The 14419-nt window shown below is 46.4% G+C and overlaps 2 protein-coding genes across 51 annotated transcripts in view; both read left to right on the top strand.

Moving 5' to 3' along the window:
- VTI1A (vesicle transport through interaction with t-SNAREs 1A) overlaps positions 1-6022 on the top strand; it is a 505013-nt gene extending 498991 nt beyond the window's left edge. The window contains exon 10 of the mRNA XM_055352169.2: positions 880-6022. The gene's annotated coding sequence lies outside the window, so the exon portion shown is untranslated. The remainder of the gene's footprint in view (positions 1-879) is intronic.
- Positions 6023-6556: 534 nt separating this feature from the next.
- TCF7L2 (transcription factor 7 like 2) overlaps positions 6557-14419 on the top strand; it is a 217662-nt gene continuing 209799 nt past the window's right edge. For 10 of the 50 annotated variants that reach the window (XM_031015240.3, XM_063710498.1, XM_031015242.3 and 7 more), the window contains exons 1-3: positions 6785-7557; positions 7820-7886; positions 8096-8220. In XM_031015240.3, coding sequence (XP_030871100.1) covers positions 7369-7557; positions 7820-7886; positions 8096-8220 — 381 coding nt within the window. In that variant the 5' untranslated portion in view covers positions 6785-7368. Of the gene's footprint in view, positions 7558-7819; positions 7887-8095; positions 8221-14419 lie in introns of all 50 variants that reach the window. The other 40 variants (XM_055352145.2, XM_063710489.1, XM_063710509.1 and 37 more) reach the window with 15 other exon arrangements.

The raw sequence follows: 14419 nt of genomic DNA on the forward strand, positions 1-14419 counted from the left end.
CCAGGCTGGAGTGCAGTGGCGCAATCTCAGCTCACTGCAACCTCTGCCTCCTGGGTTCAAGTGATTCTCTTGCCTCAGCCTCCCAGGGGGAGGCCACCATGCCCTGCTAATTTTTGTATTTTTTAGTAGAGACGGGGTTTCACCATGTTGGCCAGGCTGGTCTTGAACTCCTGACCTCAAGTGATCCGCCTACCTTGGCCTCCCAAAGTCAAATATTTTTAAAGAATAATTACATTAAAAAAAGAATTCTACAGTACATGCTTTTTTGTAACCAGCAATAATATAGCATGAACATCCAGAAGATAACATTAGAAAGATGCTTCTTGTATAAAGGGGTGTGTGAGGTGCCTTCAAAGAAGAAAAGACAGAAAGACATTAACATCAGATCCTTCCCTAAGAAATGTTCTCTCTGGCTTCCAGATAGAGTTTGGGTGGGTGGCAGGGCCAGGAGGGTCTCACAGGCATATAGATGCCATCACTTATGGCCTTTAGCCCCTAATGCACATTGATTGGAAGGAGAATGGGAAGTGGTGGGGCCCAGGAGGCCTCTTCAGATTCTTCCTGGCCTAAGACTTGGGTTTCTTTAGAAGCATAGTCCTTTGCAGAATGAGAACAAGGAAACTGCATCCCTGTGCTGTCAACAGACCATCAGGAACCTTGGCCACCCTTAAAAAGCACAGGGAGGATTTCCAACAGTGTGTGAAGTCATTAGAAATTCAGTGTGTGGGGACACAGGCAAAGAGAAACACCACATCTCCGTAGGTGGGGGTGCTGGGAGGGGCTCCCGTGTTTCTTATGGAGTTTGGGGGTTATTATAAGCCCTCACTCTCAGCATCCTGGAACCTTTAATAACGATTAATGCTCTCCTTCTTGCTCTAGGTATTTACAGCATGCCCTCAGGCTACCCAGAACCGGTGTTTGCTAAAGATGACAGTCCACTGGAAGCCTCTTACTGTTGCTAAACCTTGTGCTGCATATTGTTGTCTATACTGAGACCCAAACTCACTCTGGATCCTGGAACTCATTCACTGAAACTTCTTCCCTTTCCTCATCCAAATGAGTGTTTTGTTAGGAAATGTAATCCATCCATACTAATTTGGAATTTGCAGAAACATTTGGGATTTTGCAAGGGAGGAGAGCTGCTGATTCTAATCCAGTCTCAAGTGATTTGGTCAACATAGATTTAGTATTTTCTCAAGACAGTTTGGGGCTGATGCTGCTGTGGATTCCTAGTGAGGACCAAACCTGAAATCTTCACACTATGGACCTGAGAGTCTCCTTGGATCTTTTACCTCCTCCCATCCCATATTGCTTCTGGCCAGATGCAGGTGTGTCAGCCCACACCTAGATGAATTTCAAGGGGGAACAATGGCATCATCCTCTCCTGAAGTTTCACCTGCTCTGTCGCTTGAACACACGTAAGCCACCTTGTGAGACTGTTCAATACGGGGGGACATAGTATCTGCCTCATTTTAAGGTGCCCATGTTTTAGTGGAAGGTGCTTTGCTATCTGTGACATTTTTGAATACAGCAATGGATTTGAGTCGGCAAAGCTGCTCTGTAAGACAGGGTGGGGTCATTGAAGCCATTTTAAAAAGAGAAAACAGAAGAAAACCTCAGGCATTTTAATATGTTGAATACGCATCCAATTATTAATTCTAAAGACTTCTACAAATCAACTTAGACGAAACTTTTTTCACCTTTTTCCTGCCTCTTTTCCCCTTCTCAGAAACATTTAGACCTACCCTATGGCAATGACTATTGGGAAGTCTCTGCCCTGTATATCAGGGTAGCACAAATAATTCAGCATAAAGCAGCCCAGTTACTGTAGCTTGGCATTAGGATAAGTATATCTTAAGAAAGTTCTTATGCAGACTTGGCTTCAGGCAATAAAACGTCATAGACGTATAACTGTAGCGAGTGAAATTTCTAGGGAGCAAATTAGGCTGAAAACATCTTCTAGAGACAGCTAGAAAGGAATTGTACACCACCCCAAAATAAGGCAAGTTATGCAGTAAATGTTTCATTTATTGGCCTTCTTCCATTACTATTAGGGTTAAAAGACATCTTGTCAATAAGAAAAGTATATTTATGGAGGACTGATGTCTTTCAGAAAGCTGTTCCTGTCACAAATGCCTATAGCAGTGGTAATCGGCTTATGAAGGCAGGTGATGAAACCCTGTACAGATGCATACATCTCCCCATTAACCCTTGGATCATCAGGTATTATTGTCACTTTATTACCTGGACCTGTTATTAGCTGAAGCAAGGTGATCAAGCCGGGCACTTCAGAAAAACGTCAGAACAGAAGAGTGTTCCTCAGGGTTTCAAGGGGAGAGAGTATGTGTCTCTCCAAGTCCCTTCACAGAGTCTTTGGGGGGATAGAGGATGCCTGTGAAGTGGGCGCTTTTGCCTAACCCTTCCTCTTGCTAAATCTGAAAACTCTTGGGTGTCCAATTTTTTAACGTTCCTATGTTGGCTAAGGGAGTAGCTTTCCTCAAGGTCCAAATAAGGAACCATCACCCACGCAGAACAAAAAGCAAACAGAAAATCTCACAGTGGAATCAGGACTTTGGCTTCTAAACATTTCCCCATTTTATAGCTTCCTTATGTTTTCAGATTCTTTTTTTGGCTTCCTTTAGCACACTCCCGGCATAGATAAGTCCAACACAGTGGGGTAACAGATCATCCATCTTGGAGCCCAGATCTTTAAAGAAAAATCACACAGGAACACAAATACACACACCCACACATGTACATATCACTGTCAAGGGTAACTTAGTAGAATCTTGCCGAGTGATTGGGGGAGCTGAATATGGTTGTCAACATGTATTCCCCACTTCGGGTAAATCTGACAGACTAGCCTTGTTTTTCTCAAATTCCAGAGCCAAGCTTTCAATATGGTTTGTCTTCTTTGCTGGTGTGCGTGAATCTCTGAGCCATAACTGGGGCGTGTGGTGAAACGATGGAATCATGGACTTTTAAATATTAACAGGCAATTTAAAAAAGCCCATTCCAACCACCTCATCCACCAGGTGAGACAAGACGAAGGGGCCGCGGGTGACACAGCCTGTGGCCAGCCTATTTCTGAAGTCCCCTGTCAGGCACATTCCTGTATTTCAATGGGCACCTAACACTTCACCATATCTCCCCCGTGGGGAACCAACACTTAAAAGGTGATTTGTGTAAACCGAAACCTCCTTTTCATGCTCATTGATAGGGATAAACAAGGAAGCACCTCTGGAAGAGGTAACACTACTCACTTAAGTTTTAAGGTATCAGCATGTATCCAAAGAGAAGGATTTAATCAAGGGAGGGCTGAAGGAGAGGAGAAAACAGAAGAGAAGCAGCAGAAGGGCAGTGGATGAAGAGGGCGAGGTCAAAGTCAGAGAGGCCTAGGGACAGCTACTTACAGTTCAGGACCTGGACTGGCGCCAGGAATGGACTCCTAGGGGTGAGGGCCCAGCTTCTCCCTGCCTTCCTCCCAAAATATGCAGAGACCTAACTGGATTCCAAGGGATGAGGGCACAGCTTCTCCCCGCTCCCACCCATTTCCCAACATGCAGAGCCCATGGTGGCAAAATCCCCTGGCTCAGGCTAAAGTCAGAACTGGTCTGGTTTCCTGTGTTTTTCGAATCTCTGCCATTTGGGCAGAACGCTTGGTCCTATAAACCAGGAGTCATCAGTATCCACAGAGAAGTTGCCTCAGCACTTGGACCCAAGTCAACTGTGTTTAAAATTTCACACCAAATCTATAAATTACACATTCACATTGTGGGCCAGCCTACCTTTTTTTCAAATAGTATTCAAGGTATTTTTCTTTTTTTTCTTTTCTTTTCTTTTTTTTTTTTTTTGAGACGGAGTCTCGCTCTATTGCCCAGGCTGGAGTGCAGTGGCGCCATCACGGCTCACTGCAAGCTCCGCCTCCCGGGTTCACGCCATTCTCCTGCCTCAGCCTTCCGAGTAGCTGGGACTACAGGCACCCGCCACCACGCCTGGTTAATTTTTTGTATTTTTAGTAGAGACGGTGTTTCACCGTGTTAGCCAGGATGGTCTCGATCTCCTGACCTCGTGATCCGCCCGCCTTGGCCTCCCAAAGTGCTGGGATTACAGGCATGAGCCACTGCGCCCGGCTATTCAAGGTATTTTTCAATACCTTGCTGCCTGGCTACTGCAGTGCCAATTCTGCCATTCCCTCCCCCTCCTCAATTCAGGCATCACCTGAGGGACTTGCAGAACATCAGGGATCTGGCCCCTCTGAGATCTTGCTGGTCTACTCAAGCCTTTGTACAGCACCAAGCAACGAAATTAAATGTGGGACATGCACTATCACAGAAAAACTTTTTAATTGCTTAATTAAATCAGAGATTTAAGGAAGGAGAGATTCAAAAGAGTTCCCTTTGAATGAGAAAAATAAGGATATGCCAAAATGGATAAAGTTACTAATCATGGGAACAAAGCCTTTAGTATTTACATATGATAAAAATGCAGGCTAGTATAGTAAAATCAGTAAGTACATTCTTTAAAATTTCAATTCAGTATATTCCTGAGATTTTATTATACAGGTAGTACTATAAAGAACATAGAAGACCTCATTATCCAACTTAATTCAGACCAGGGTTTGATTAAAAAAATAAAAAACAAAAAACTACCACACAGGACGAAGAAATTGCCATAAAATTGAGTTCCTATAAACGTGTTCCAGTTTAAGTAACTAAGTCCCTAAAATGAGCCTTAGTAAAGTCTACGCTGCATATAGACAGACTTAGGCATATCAAGTATACAGGTGACAATTAGCAAGTGTATAAAGCTAAGGTCATTTTGTTAAATGTGTAAATCTAAAGGCAACCAAGTAAAAGACCTAAAAAAGGAAACTGTTAAGTCCATTTGTACATGGATTTAACAGTGAAGCATTTCATTCTTCATGTTTTCACTTGGTGTCTTGAAATAATCCCCTTTCTGTCTCCACTCTCCCTCTTAGACACTGCGCCTGCCTTATTTATTTATGAAGTCTGAAGGTTAGTCCTACCTGCTGAGACTAATTAGCCCTGTGCTTTGTATCCTATGCAATCCTGTCTGATTAAATGTACACATTTGTTTTACTTCTTTTCAGGCTCCTTCTCACTCTACTTCTGATATTCTGATTAATATCAAAGTTGGGAGTTACAGTCATTCTCCTCTGCCTCCCCCCCAACCCATTTTTATTTTGCCTGCATCTTATTCTTTAGTGTGCAAATGTGGTTGTGATTTTTTTCCAGTGCAGGGGAATTCGTTGGCCTTGTCAATCTCGGTATCATTATTTTTAGTAGTCTTCTTTCTGAGACTTTAGCCTATAAAACAGTTTTGCTGAAACCCCAAACTCTCTAAATATTACATGGCAAATTTGCTTTCTTTTGGAAACCTCGGTGCTGATGGGCCAGCTGAAGTGCAGGTGAGCTTTTTCAGGGAAGGGTGGGACAACAGTACATCCTGGACTCTAGACTAATACTACTCCTAAGAGGCAATTTGCTAAATCCTACTGATTTATTTTTTTCTTTTTCATGTTGTAGTGTCCAGTCTACTTCTTACTGGGTATTTGCAAAAATGAATCTTCTTGCTCTATCACCCAGGAACATTGTGTTTTGGGAGCTGGGTCTTCCCTCTTTAACATAATTCCATTCCCCATTTTGTAGCAAATCAGTCTGCTCCTCCTCTAATACCTAAAAGTCAACAAATACCTGCCTCAAGCCCCAGGTTTCCCATCTTCTCCCGAAGGTCTTCTAGCATTGGTTTGGTTAGCAATTTCCTGCCAGAGCCACCTACATCTTGATTATTTTGGTCAGTCTTTCGGGGATTTCATTTCAGACCCCCTTCGAGAAACACTGTAGCCCAACTGATCCCAGGGGTTGGTGAACTTTCAGTTTTATTTTCCCAGACGGTGTTAACGCCCAAACTTTTCACCTCCTAAGTCAAAAAGGACTTTGACTCTAGCTCATTTCCTACTACCTCCAACGTCAGTTAAAAAAAAAAAAAAAAAGCAAAACACCACTCTACATTTGAAAGAATCATATATTTTTCCTTAAGGATACTTTTAATGTTTCTGACATTTAGCATTTGTTTTTTGCATAAAAAGTCGTTTTGGCATATTCATCCCAGTGGGACTTAACATTTCATGAAATGATTCACTACTAATAAACAAAAAAGGGAGGAGGGAGGCCTCATGGGTTAATAGTTTCTTTCATTGTAGATGACCAGGAACTTTGACCAGCCCCTTCACTTCCCCAAGCTCTCTGAAAGTGGAGGGTTGATCTTTCCTTTTGACCACTTTTGTCGCATCCCGCCTAAGGGTGGCTGATTTCACTGCTGAATTAACCACCAAGCACCCCCCCACCCCCGCCCCCAGCCACCACTTTCTCAAATACTACCCTTCCTTTTCCCCCTCCCTTAAGACTTATTTCTAATATTTCTAAAGTGCGCTGTTTTGGGCCTCTCCCCATCCCCGCCCCCCAAGTGGGCTTTCCTTCCGCCTTCCTCGGCTCGGATTCCTGACTTGGTCGCCACCCCCTTCTCCTCCTCTCCCACCCCGCATTGTCTTTCTGAAACCGCCCCCTCCCGGAGCAAGTCCCTGCACCCTCGCCCAGAATCCCGGGCTCGCACACACTCCGCGCAGGCCGCTCCCCCTGCACACTCCTCCCTCCGTCTCCCCCCGGCTTCCCCGCCCCTCTCTTCCTCCTTCTTTCCCTCCTCCCTCTCCCGGCGCCCGAAAGGATCATTGTTAGCCGCCCCCGCCCCGCCCACCCCGGCTGTTTATTTATGCACACGTCACCGGGCCGGCCCCGCCCTCCGGCATCTCATTAAGGCAGTGTGTTCCTCTCGCCCTGTCAATAATCTCCGCTCCCAGACTACTCCGTTCCTCCGGATTTCGATCCCCCTTTTTCTATCTGTCAATCAGCGCCGCCTTTGAACTGAAAAGCTCTCAGTCTAACTTCAACTCACTCAAATCCGAGCGGCACGAGCACCTCCTGTATCTTCGGCTTCCCCCCCCTTTGCTCTTTATATCTGACTTCTTGTTGTTGTTGGTGTTTTTTTTTTTTTACCCCCCTTTTTTATTTATTATTTTTTTGCACATTGATCGGATCCTTGGGAACGAGAGAAAAAAGAAACCCAAACTCACGCGTGCAGAAGATCTCCCCCCCCTTCCCCTCCCCTCCTCCCTCTTTTCCCCTCCCCAGGAGAAAAAGACCCCCAAGCAGAAAAAAAGTTCACCTTGGACTCGTCTTTTTCTTGCAATATTTTTTGGGGGGGCAAAACTTTTTGGGGGTGATTTTTTTTGGCTTTTCTTCCTCCTTCATTTTTCTTCCAAAATTGCTGCTGGTGGGTGAAAAAAAAATGCCGCAGCTGAACGGCGGTGGAGGGGATGACCTAGGCGCCAACGACGAACTGATTTCCTTCAAAGACGAGGGCGAACAGGAGGAGAAGAGCTCCGAAAACTCCTCGGCAGAGAGGGATTTAGCTGATGTCAAATCGTCTCTAGTCAATGAATCAGAAACGAATCAAAACAGCTCCTCCGATTCCGAGGTAGGAAAAGCCCCTCGGGCTGGTGGGGTTTTTTATCTGTTTCCTGGGCTTGGCAAATGTTGCTGAAAGGGGAGAAATCGGGGCTGGGGGCGGCGGCGGGGCCCGGCGGGCGGCGTGTGCGTACGGTGCCACCATTGCAAAAACTTGTAACCCTGTTTTTTTCTACCCCCCCACCCGACCTCGCCGATTCTTTTTCTCCCCCTTCTCCCCCTTCTGCGTGGCGTTTGCCCCTCGCCCTCCCCACCTCCACCCCTCTGGGAAGGCGGAAAGACGGCCTCCGCCTCGCTCCGAAAGTTTCCGAGACAAATCCCGGGAAAGTTTGGAAGAAGGTGAGTACGCCCCGCGCGCCCCGCAGCCGCCCGGAGCCGCCCCCCGGGCCGGCCGCCCCGCGCGCCCCGGCCCCGCGCCCGGCTCGGCCCGGCCCTGCGCCGGCCCGGTCGGGGCGCCCGGCTCCTCGGGGCACTTTCTAAAAAGTTTCTCCTCGCTCTCTCCCGCTCCGCGCGGCCGCCGCTGTCCCCTCGCCGCCCCGCCATGTTAGCGGCCAAGAGGCAAGATGGAGGGCTCTTTAAGGGGCCACCGTATCCCGGCTACCCCTTCATCATGATCCCCGACCTGACGAGCCCCTACCTCCCCAACGGATCGCTCTCGCCCACCGCCCGAACCGTAAGTGCCTCCGCGCCCGGCCCCCGCCCGCTGCCCGCCCGCCCACCGGGCCCCGCATGCGGCCCCTGCCCTGCCCCCTCCCCGCCTCCCCCTCCCCGCCTCCTCCCCTCCCTCCCTCCTTCCCCTCCCCCGCTCGTGGCCCAGGCGGCCCGAAACTCTCCAAACTTTTCTGCCTTTTGTGGACTGGATTTGTTTGCACTTCGCCACGTTCTTGCTTTCAGTTTGCTGCCTCGTGATGTTGGGGAGACCTCTCTGTCCAAGCAGGGCTTTGTTGGTGGGGATGGGGGGGAATCCGAAGAACTTTTCTTTTGCGTTCTGGTTCCCCCTCCCCCTTTGGTGGTGGTGTTTGTTTCTTCACCCTGGGAAGATGACTCTGTGGCTCTTTCTTTGCTCTCTCTCGCTCTCTCTCTTCTTCCTTCCCTCTTCTGTGGCGTCTTGGGCTTTCCTCGGTTAACCCCTTGGCTGCCGCTGCGGGCCACGAGTGACTGACTGTGCTGCGCCCGATGCGCGGGGTAGAGAGTGGGTTTCCTCCAGGCGTTGGACTTGAGAACTGGCTAGCGCGCAGAGCCCGGGGCCCTGGAGAGGCTCCTTGGCTTTCTCTTTTGGGCGGCTATGTATTTAGCTTTCTAGTGGAGATCGCTGGCTCTCGGCCCTCCTTCCCCCTTCCCCTGGAAGGTCACACTTCCCAGATTGGTCCCACCGCAAACCTGGGGGCTCTGAGGCGTCCTTTTCTTTGGCAACCCGCAGGGCCGCGAGCGCCCTGGGCGCCGTGGCGGGCTCGGCTGCCCGGCGCACTGGCTGCGGGCTCTCCCGGGCCGCGCAGGGCAGCAGGGCTGAGCGGGGCGGGGAGGCCCCTGCGGCCCGGAATCTTGGTTTGTGTGCAGCCGGAATGGACTCCTCCAAAGGGACTTGTGTATTTCTAGGGAATTTTGGCGCCTTGGGATGTATGGCGGGGTCGGCGCTCGCCAGCTTCCGTGTAGGCCCGTCGTGGGCCCCAGGGGGGCCAGAGACCAGGGTGTGCGGGCTCAAGGAGGTGCGGGGGCCGAGGGAGGCCGGGGCGCCTCTCCTTCAAGGGAGTGGGCCGCCGATCGCCGGCCACCCAACTTTGGGGGCCCCAGGGCAGCGCGGGGTGCCGGGCTCGGGGGGCGCTTCCTGCAGGGTCGGTCCCGCGCTCAACCCTGACATTTGTTAATACGGCTCATCCCCTCCCCCACCGGCCTCTGCCCCCTGCCCTCACCCTGAACCCCCTCCTCCTCATCCCTCCCTCCCTCTTCTAAGAAGCCTGGATTACGAATCTCTGGACGCAAGACGCATTTGTGCCCGGCTTCCCGGGATTGTCATTTTACACCTTCTCCAGTTTGGTCCCCTACCCCTTATTTACACACAAGACTTTTGTTTTTTCTTTTTCGGTAACTCTAGATAGCAATTTGAAATAATGCACCCACTGTTCAGCAGCCATGGATTCGGTGCTAATGGCCGAGGGCTTGCCGGACGGGAGTCGATCAGATCTACAAGTGTTTTTAAGCATTAAAATATTAACTATCAGGTTTGACTTGTTTTTTTGGGCCCTGGCAAAATGGCAAGGGCATGCTAGACCGGTCATTTTTTTTATGGCTAGGGAAGAGAAATAATTATTCCCCCCCTGCCCGGCGCCCAGACATGCTTGGGAAGCTGGGAGAGCGGTTCGGCTCAACCCCCTTCTCCAGGGCCAGTTCCACCAGGCTGCAGGGGCCGCGCTCTGGGCTTGCAGCTGTAGGGGAAGCACAGTTCGCTTACTTTGTATTTTTCTTGGGAGCTTGTGGGGCATCTTAAACGGGACCGTTCGGCTCAGAATCGCAGTGTTCGCCTACCAATAAACCGGACCAAGCAACATTCCAAAGAATCCCTGAGAATTTCTGCCTCTCCTCCCCTCCCCCTTCCGATGGAAACCTCCCTGGTATTATTTTAAAATCCACTTAACCATCTGAATATTGAGCTTTGATAGCGGGCTTGCTAGCTTTCTTGACTCTCTTTAAAAAACTCCCTGTCTGATGCTGGCAATCTTGCCATCCCTTCTCAAACTTGAGCAGTTGTGTTGTCTTGTAATTAGCAAACAGGGAAATTGCTAAAGGCAAATAAATGATTTCCCGGTGAGAAAAGGAAGGCTCCCAATGATCGGTCCCTTTTGTGGGCATTATAGGAATAGACGGCGTCTAGTTATTTTAATTGTGGACATAGCGGGTGGCCTGGTGCTGTGACATCAGATTGAGTCTCAGAACACATTTCTGAACTCAGTAGGCAGTTTTAGTACTTACATGTCAAACACCAGCAGACATCTTTGTGTACACTGCCCCTTCGTCCTTCCTCTCTGTTACCTGGGTTAGATTATGTGCTCCAAAATTAAAGTTATTTATTTAGGCTGGTCAGCAGAGCAGTGGAAATGAGGATGGTAGGCTGTTGTGTGTCATTCCTGACGTCTTCAATCAGAAGGCCAGCTTGCAATCCAGATTTGATACAGCTGCGGGAGGAATGGAGGAATGCATAGGCAAGATAGCGGGCTTCCCATACTCTTCTGAAATCCTTGGTGTTTTATAGGGTGTGTTTTTAATGGCAAGGTGTAAAGACAAATTTCGCTGTATGCTTTATTATTTTCCCTTTGCTCCTTGGTGGCGGTGATTTTTGCTACATTTTCTGTTACTTATGGTGTACCTGTAAGCAGCTGCATCCTTTAAAAAGCAAACTCTCTGGAACCCTGATTTCTGCTTTTTTATTTAAGAATGTAAAGAATTAGAGAGTATCATTAAATCGGCTTATGATGAATAATACATTATCTCAAGAATAATGCTTTAATTGCTGAGGACACCATAAAGCTTGATAGTAATAATTTTATTTTAAAATGACAAAGATTTCTGCATAATATTAATTTAGTCTTTGATTCAGTAATAGGAATGGCTTTTAAAAAGACAGATTCAGATACAAAACTGCATTAAGGAGAGGTCTAGTTAAGTAGATGGGAAGTGTTAGAACTGCAAATATTAGAATTGTGGTAACATTTGTATATTAAAGATAAGAATACTGTAACCTATTAAAGTTGATTGGAAAAAGTAGTTTTACATTTCTTTTTCCCTCCTGGCAAAGGGGAAATAGGAATATGGTGGTTGAAATTCCAGTTAGGTTTGAAATTTCTTTTTAAGGACTTGATTATTCGAGCCCTTGCAAATTCTCTTATCCAAAGTTATTTGCTTTTCAACCGAGCTGTTTGCTACTAGGTTGAACAGATAAATAAGCTGCATCTTGAATTCATTTTTGAACTTGGAATCCAGCATTTAAAGGAAACCGAGAGGGGCCTATTCATTGGGGTTTTATTTAGCCGGGCAACTTCTCTTTCTGGCTTGTGAAAAATGGATGTTTTTTCCTCACTGAGACAACATAATCCTTTCTAATACAAAAGATTTAGACCTTGGAGTGTGAAGGGTTAATGGTGGTCCTTCCCAGTTGTCCTCCCACCCCCCCACCTCACCCCTGATTGTTTTGACAACACTTTTCAAAGTGTGACATTCCAAGCCCCTACATAACAATGTAATATTACTGTAATTACACAGGTCATTACATTTTAAATAGAGAACAATAAAATGCTTATCGCCCTGAAAAAGAACAGGTGTTCTTACCCTTCTTTGGTATTTATGCTAATTGTTTTTCATCTCCTTCAGAAATATTTATGGCGAACATGTTTAGATTTCAATCTCAATGCAACCGTATTAATTCCATGCTAATCTTTATAGGTTGGGGTTTAATGTCTGCAGTATGGATTATAGGCTCAACATTCACCCAATAAGTCATATTTTAATGATTATAAATTAAATATGCCAGCGCTTTCCACTTTGTTGATATTGAAACTTTCTGAAATCCCAGAAACAAACTCAGGCATTTGGGAGCCTAACGAGCTTATCTGGAAGATGTGTTTTTGGAAACTTTTGACTGTTTAAGGGAAGGAGCTTTGACTGATGCCCTCTGTGTCTGATTGAGAAAGAGTTTTTTGAGGAAAACAATCCTCGTTCTTGCTAGGAGTTCTTCACCTTGATTTTAATTTTACTGATAGGGATTTCATTTAGAGTCATTGCTGGAAGTTGGTCAGCTTTCTGTTTCTTAGCAAGCTGTGAAAAAGTTACCGGAAGGTTTCCGGGGGCTTGCAGATCAAGAATGCTGTTCTGTTTGCAGTGCTGGATCGCTGCAGTTCTGCACGCCATTAAAAAAAATATTTGTTTTAGAAAACTAGCATTTTAATAGTTGCACCAGAGGCTGTGCTTTTAAAGATTACAGTAGAAGTCTTTCCAGGTTTTGAATGCCTCCTTACATCCCACGAGGTTCCCCTGGCTGTGTGCAAAAAGTGCCTAGATTTCTCGGTGGAGAAATCCTGGTGCAACTTCTCTTACACACGTGCAGTGGGTAAACTAGAAGGTATCTAAGAGGATTTTACATTTTGTCAGATGTTTCACAACAGGCCCCCCTGAATCACATTAAAAATGCACTGTAGAGAAAGGACAGCTGCAAATTTTTGTGTGGACGCGTGTTTCTGGACCATGACTAAAACTCCGAGGACCTTTCCCCCAGCTGTCTGGAAGTTATGTGGAAGTTGGTTTATTGGCAGTTAAGTATGAGACAACCTGGATTTAGCAAATGCTGTCTCCTGCACAGGAAGTAGATGACATTATAGTGGGGGAAGGGAGGAGATTTCAGGCAAGGAGTGATTTACTTTTTTTTTTTTTTTTTTAAATGCTGGAGTTGCCAAATAAATAAGCACTTTCCAGGGAAGTAAGTGTAAGCTTTTTAGTCTTGGTGAGTGGCATTAGATAATATCTTTGACTGCATTTATAATTCTTTTGAGGTGACACATTTTAAAGTTTGGAAAAGGAGGCTGAACCAAATTCTTGAGCGTCTTATTTTCAAAGGGGTGTGTGATGTGGGCATCTGAGTTTCTTCTGGGAGTGAATATTGGCAACTATGTAAGTAAATCTTCAACTCTGACTTATAATTGAGCACATTTGTGAAGGAAATGGTTAATTTTACAACCAAAGGCAAACTCGCACCTCGACAGGTCTGCTGAAAGAAATGTGCCCCAGTCTTTTTGCTGGCAAGCGCACCACCGGGTCATAAATCCACAGGCTTTATTTACAGCCCATAACACTTATGAATGTTAAGATATTTGACGCCACGTTGGCCTTATAGTATTCAAGGTCCGCAGACATTGGCAGTAGCTCAAATTTCTCTAACTAATTATAAGCAATGAGATGGGGGGAGGTGGTGGTATCCTAACGCAAATGCTGCCCTCCCTTCTCCGCTGACCCCCACCTCTGCAATCTTGAGTTTACTGAGACAGACACCACCACTCCTTTGGCAGCTGACTTGTACGTTTCCTCTAGGCTATTGTTATACACATTTATAAAGAGCACTTTCAGGAATGGAAATTCAGTGGGGGGCTCTGCACAGATGCCTTTTTCAAAAGCAAAGTTGCTCTAGGTGTTTGCATCTTTTCCCTTTTCTTTTCTCCCTTTTTCCTTTCTTTCTCTTTTCTTAATTCCCCCCAACACCCCCACCTTTTTTTTTTTTTTTTTTTTTTTGAGATTACATTGCCTATATTGTGCATTTTCCCCAGGAATACTTAAAGAAACCTGGTATGGGAGACGGCTCTTTAATTTATATGATGTTCCCCTGAGTGGAAGGGAAAATGTACACATTACATAGTACACTAGTTAAACTAGTTAATGTGAGAGTTTTTAAAAAAGTGAGATGAGGTGAAGAGAGTTGACTAAAAGAATATAATAGGTGAGGGGAAAAAAAATCCAGGTTTACACTGGGGATGGGAGGGCTGCTTATTTGTGAAAAATGTACTGGTATCTGCGGGAGGAGGCGCAGAAAAGTAGCCAGAGGAGACAGAATAAATGCCTAAGAAAGATAAGAAAAGTATAATACAAGAGAACAAAGATTTGGGCTTGGGGGAATTGAAATTGGAGATTGGAAGTTTCCTTATGGAGGGGCGTGGGAGTACCCTGGGCTGGGCTATTAAAAAGGGATATTGCTTTGCTTAGCAAAGATGGGCTGCGATCCCTTCATTACCCAGGGTGTTCTACCTAGCCACAGATGTGTTTCCTATCAGTTACTGTGTAAGCATCTGAGGGTGAGGCATTATCTGTGGTGGAGACTGGAGTGTGAGAGAGAAGGC

Source organism: Gorilla gorilla, chromosome 8, assembly GCF_029281585.2.
Source record: "Gorilla gorilla gorilla isolate KB3781 chromosome 8, NHGRI_mGorGor1-v2.1_pri, whole genome shotgun sequence".
Classification (NCBI taxonomy): Eukaryota; Metazoa; Chordata; class Mammalia; order Primates; family Hominidae; genus Gorilla; species Gorilla gorilla.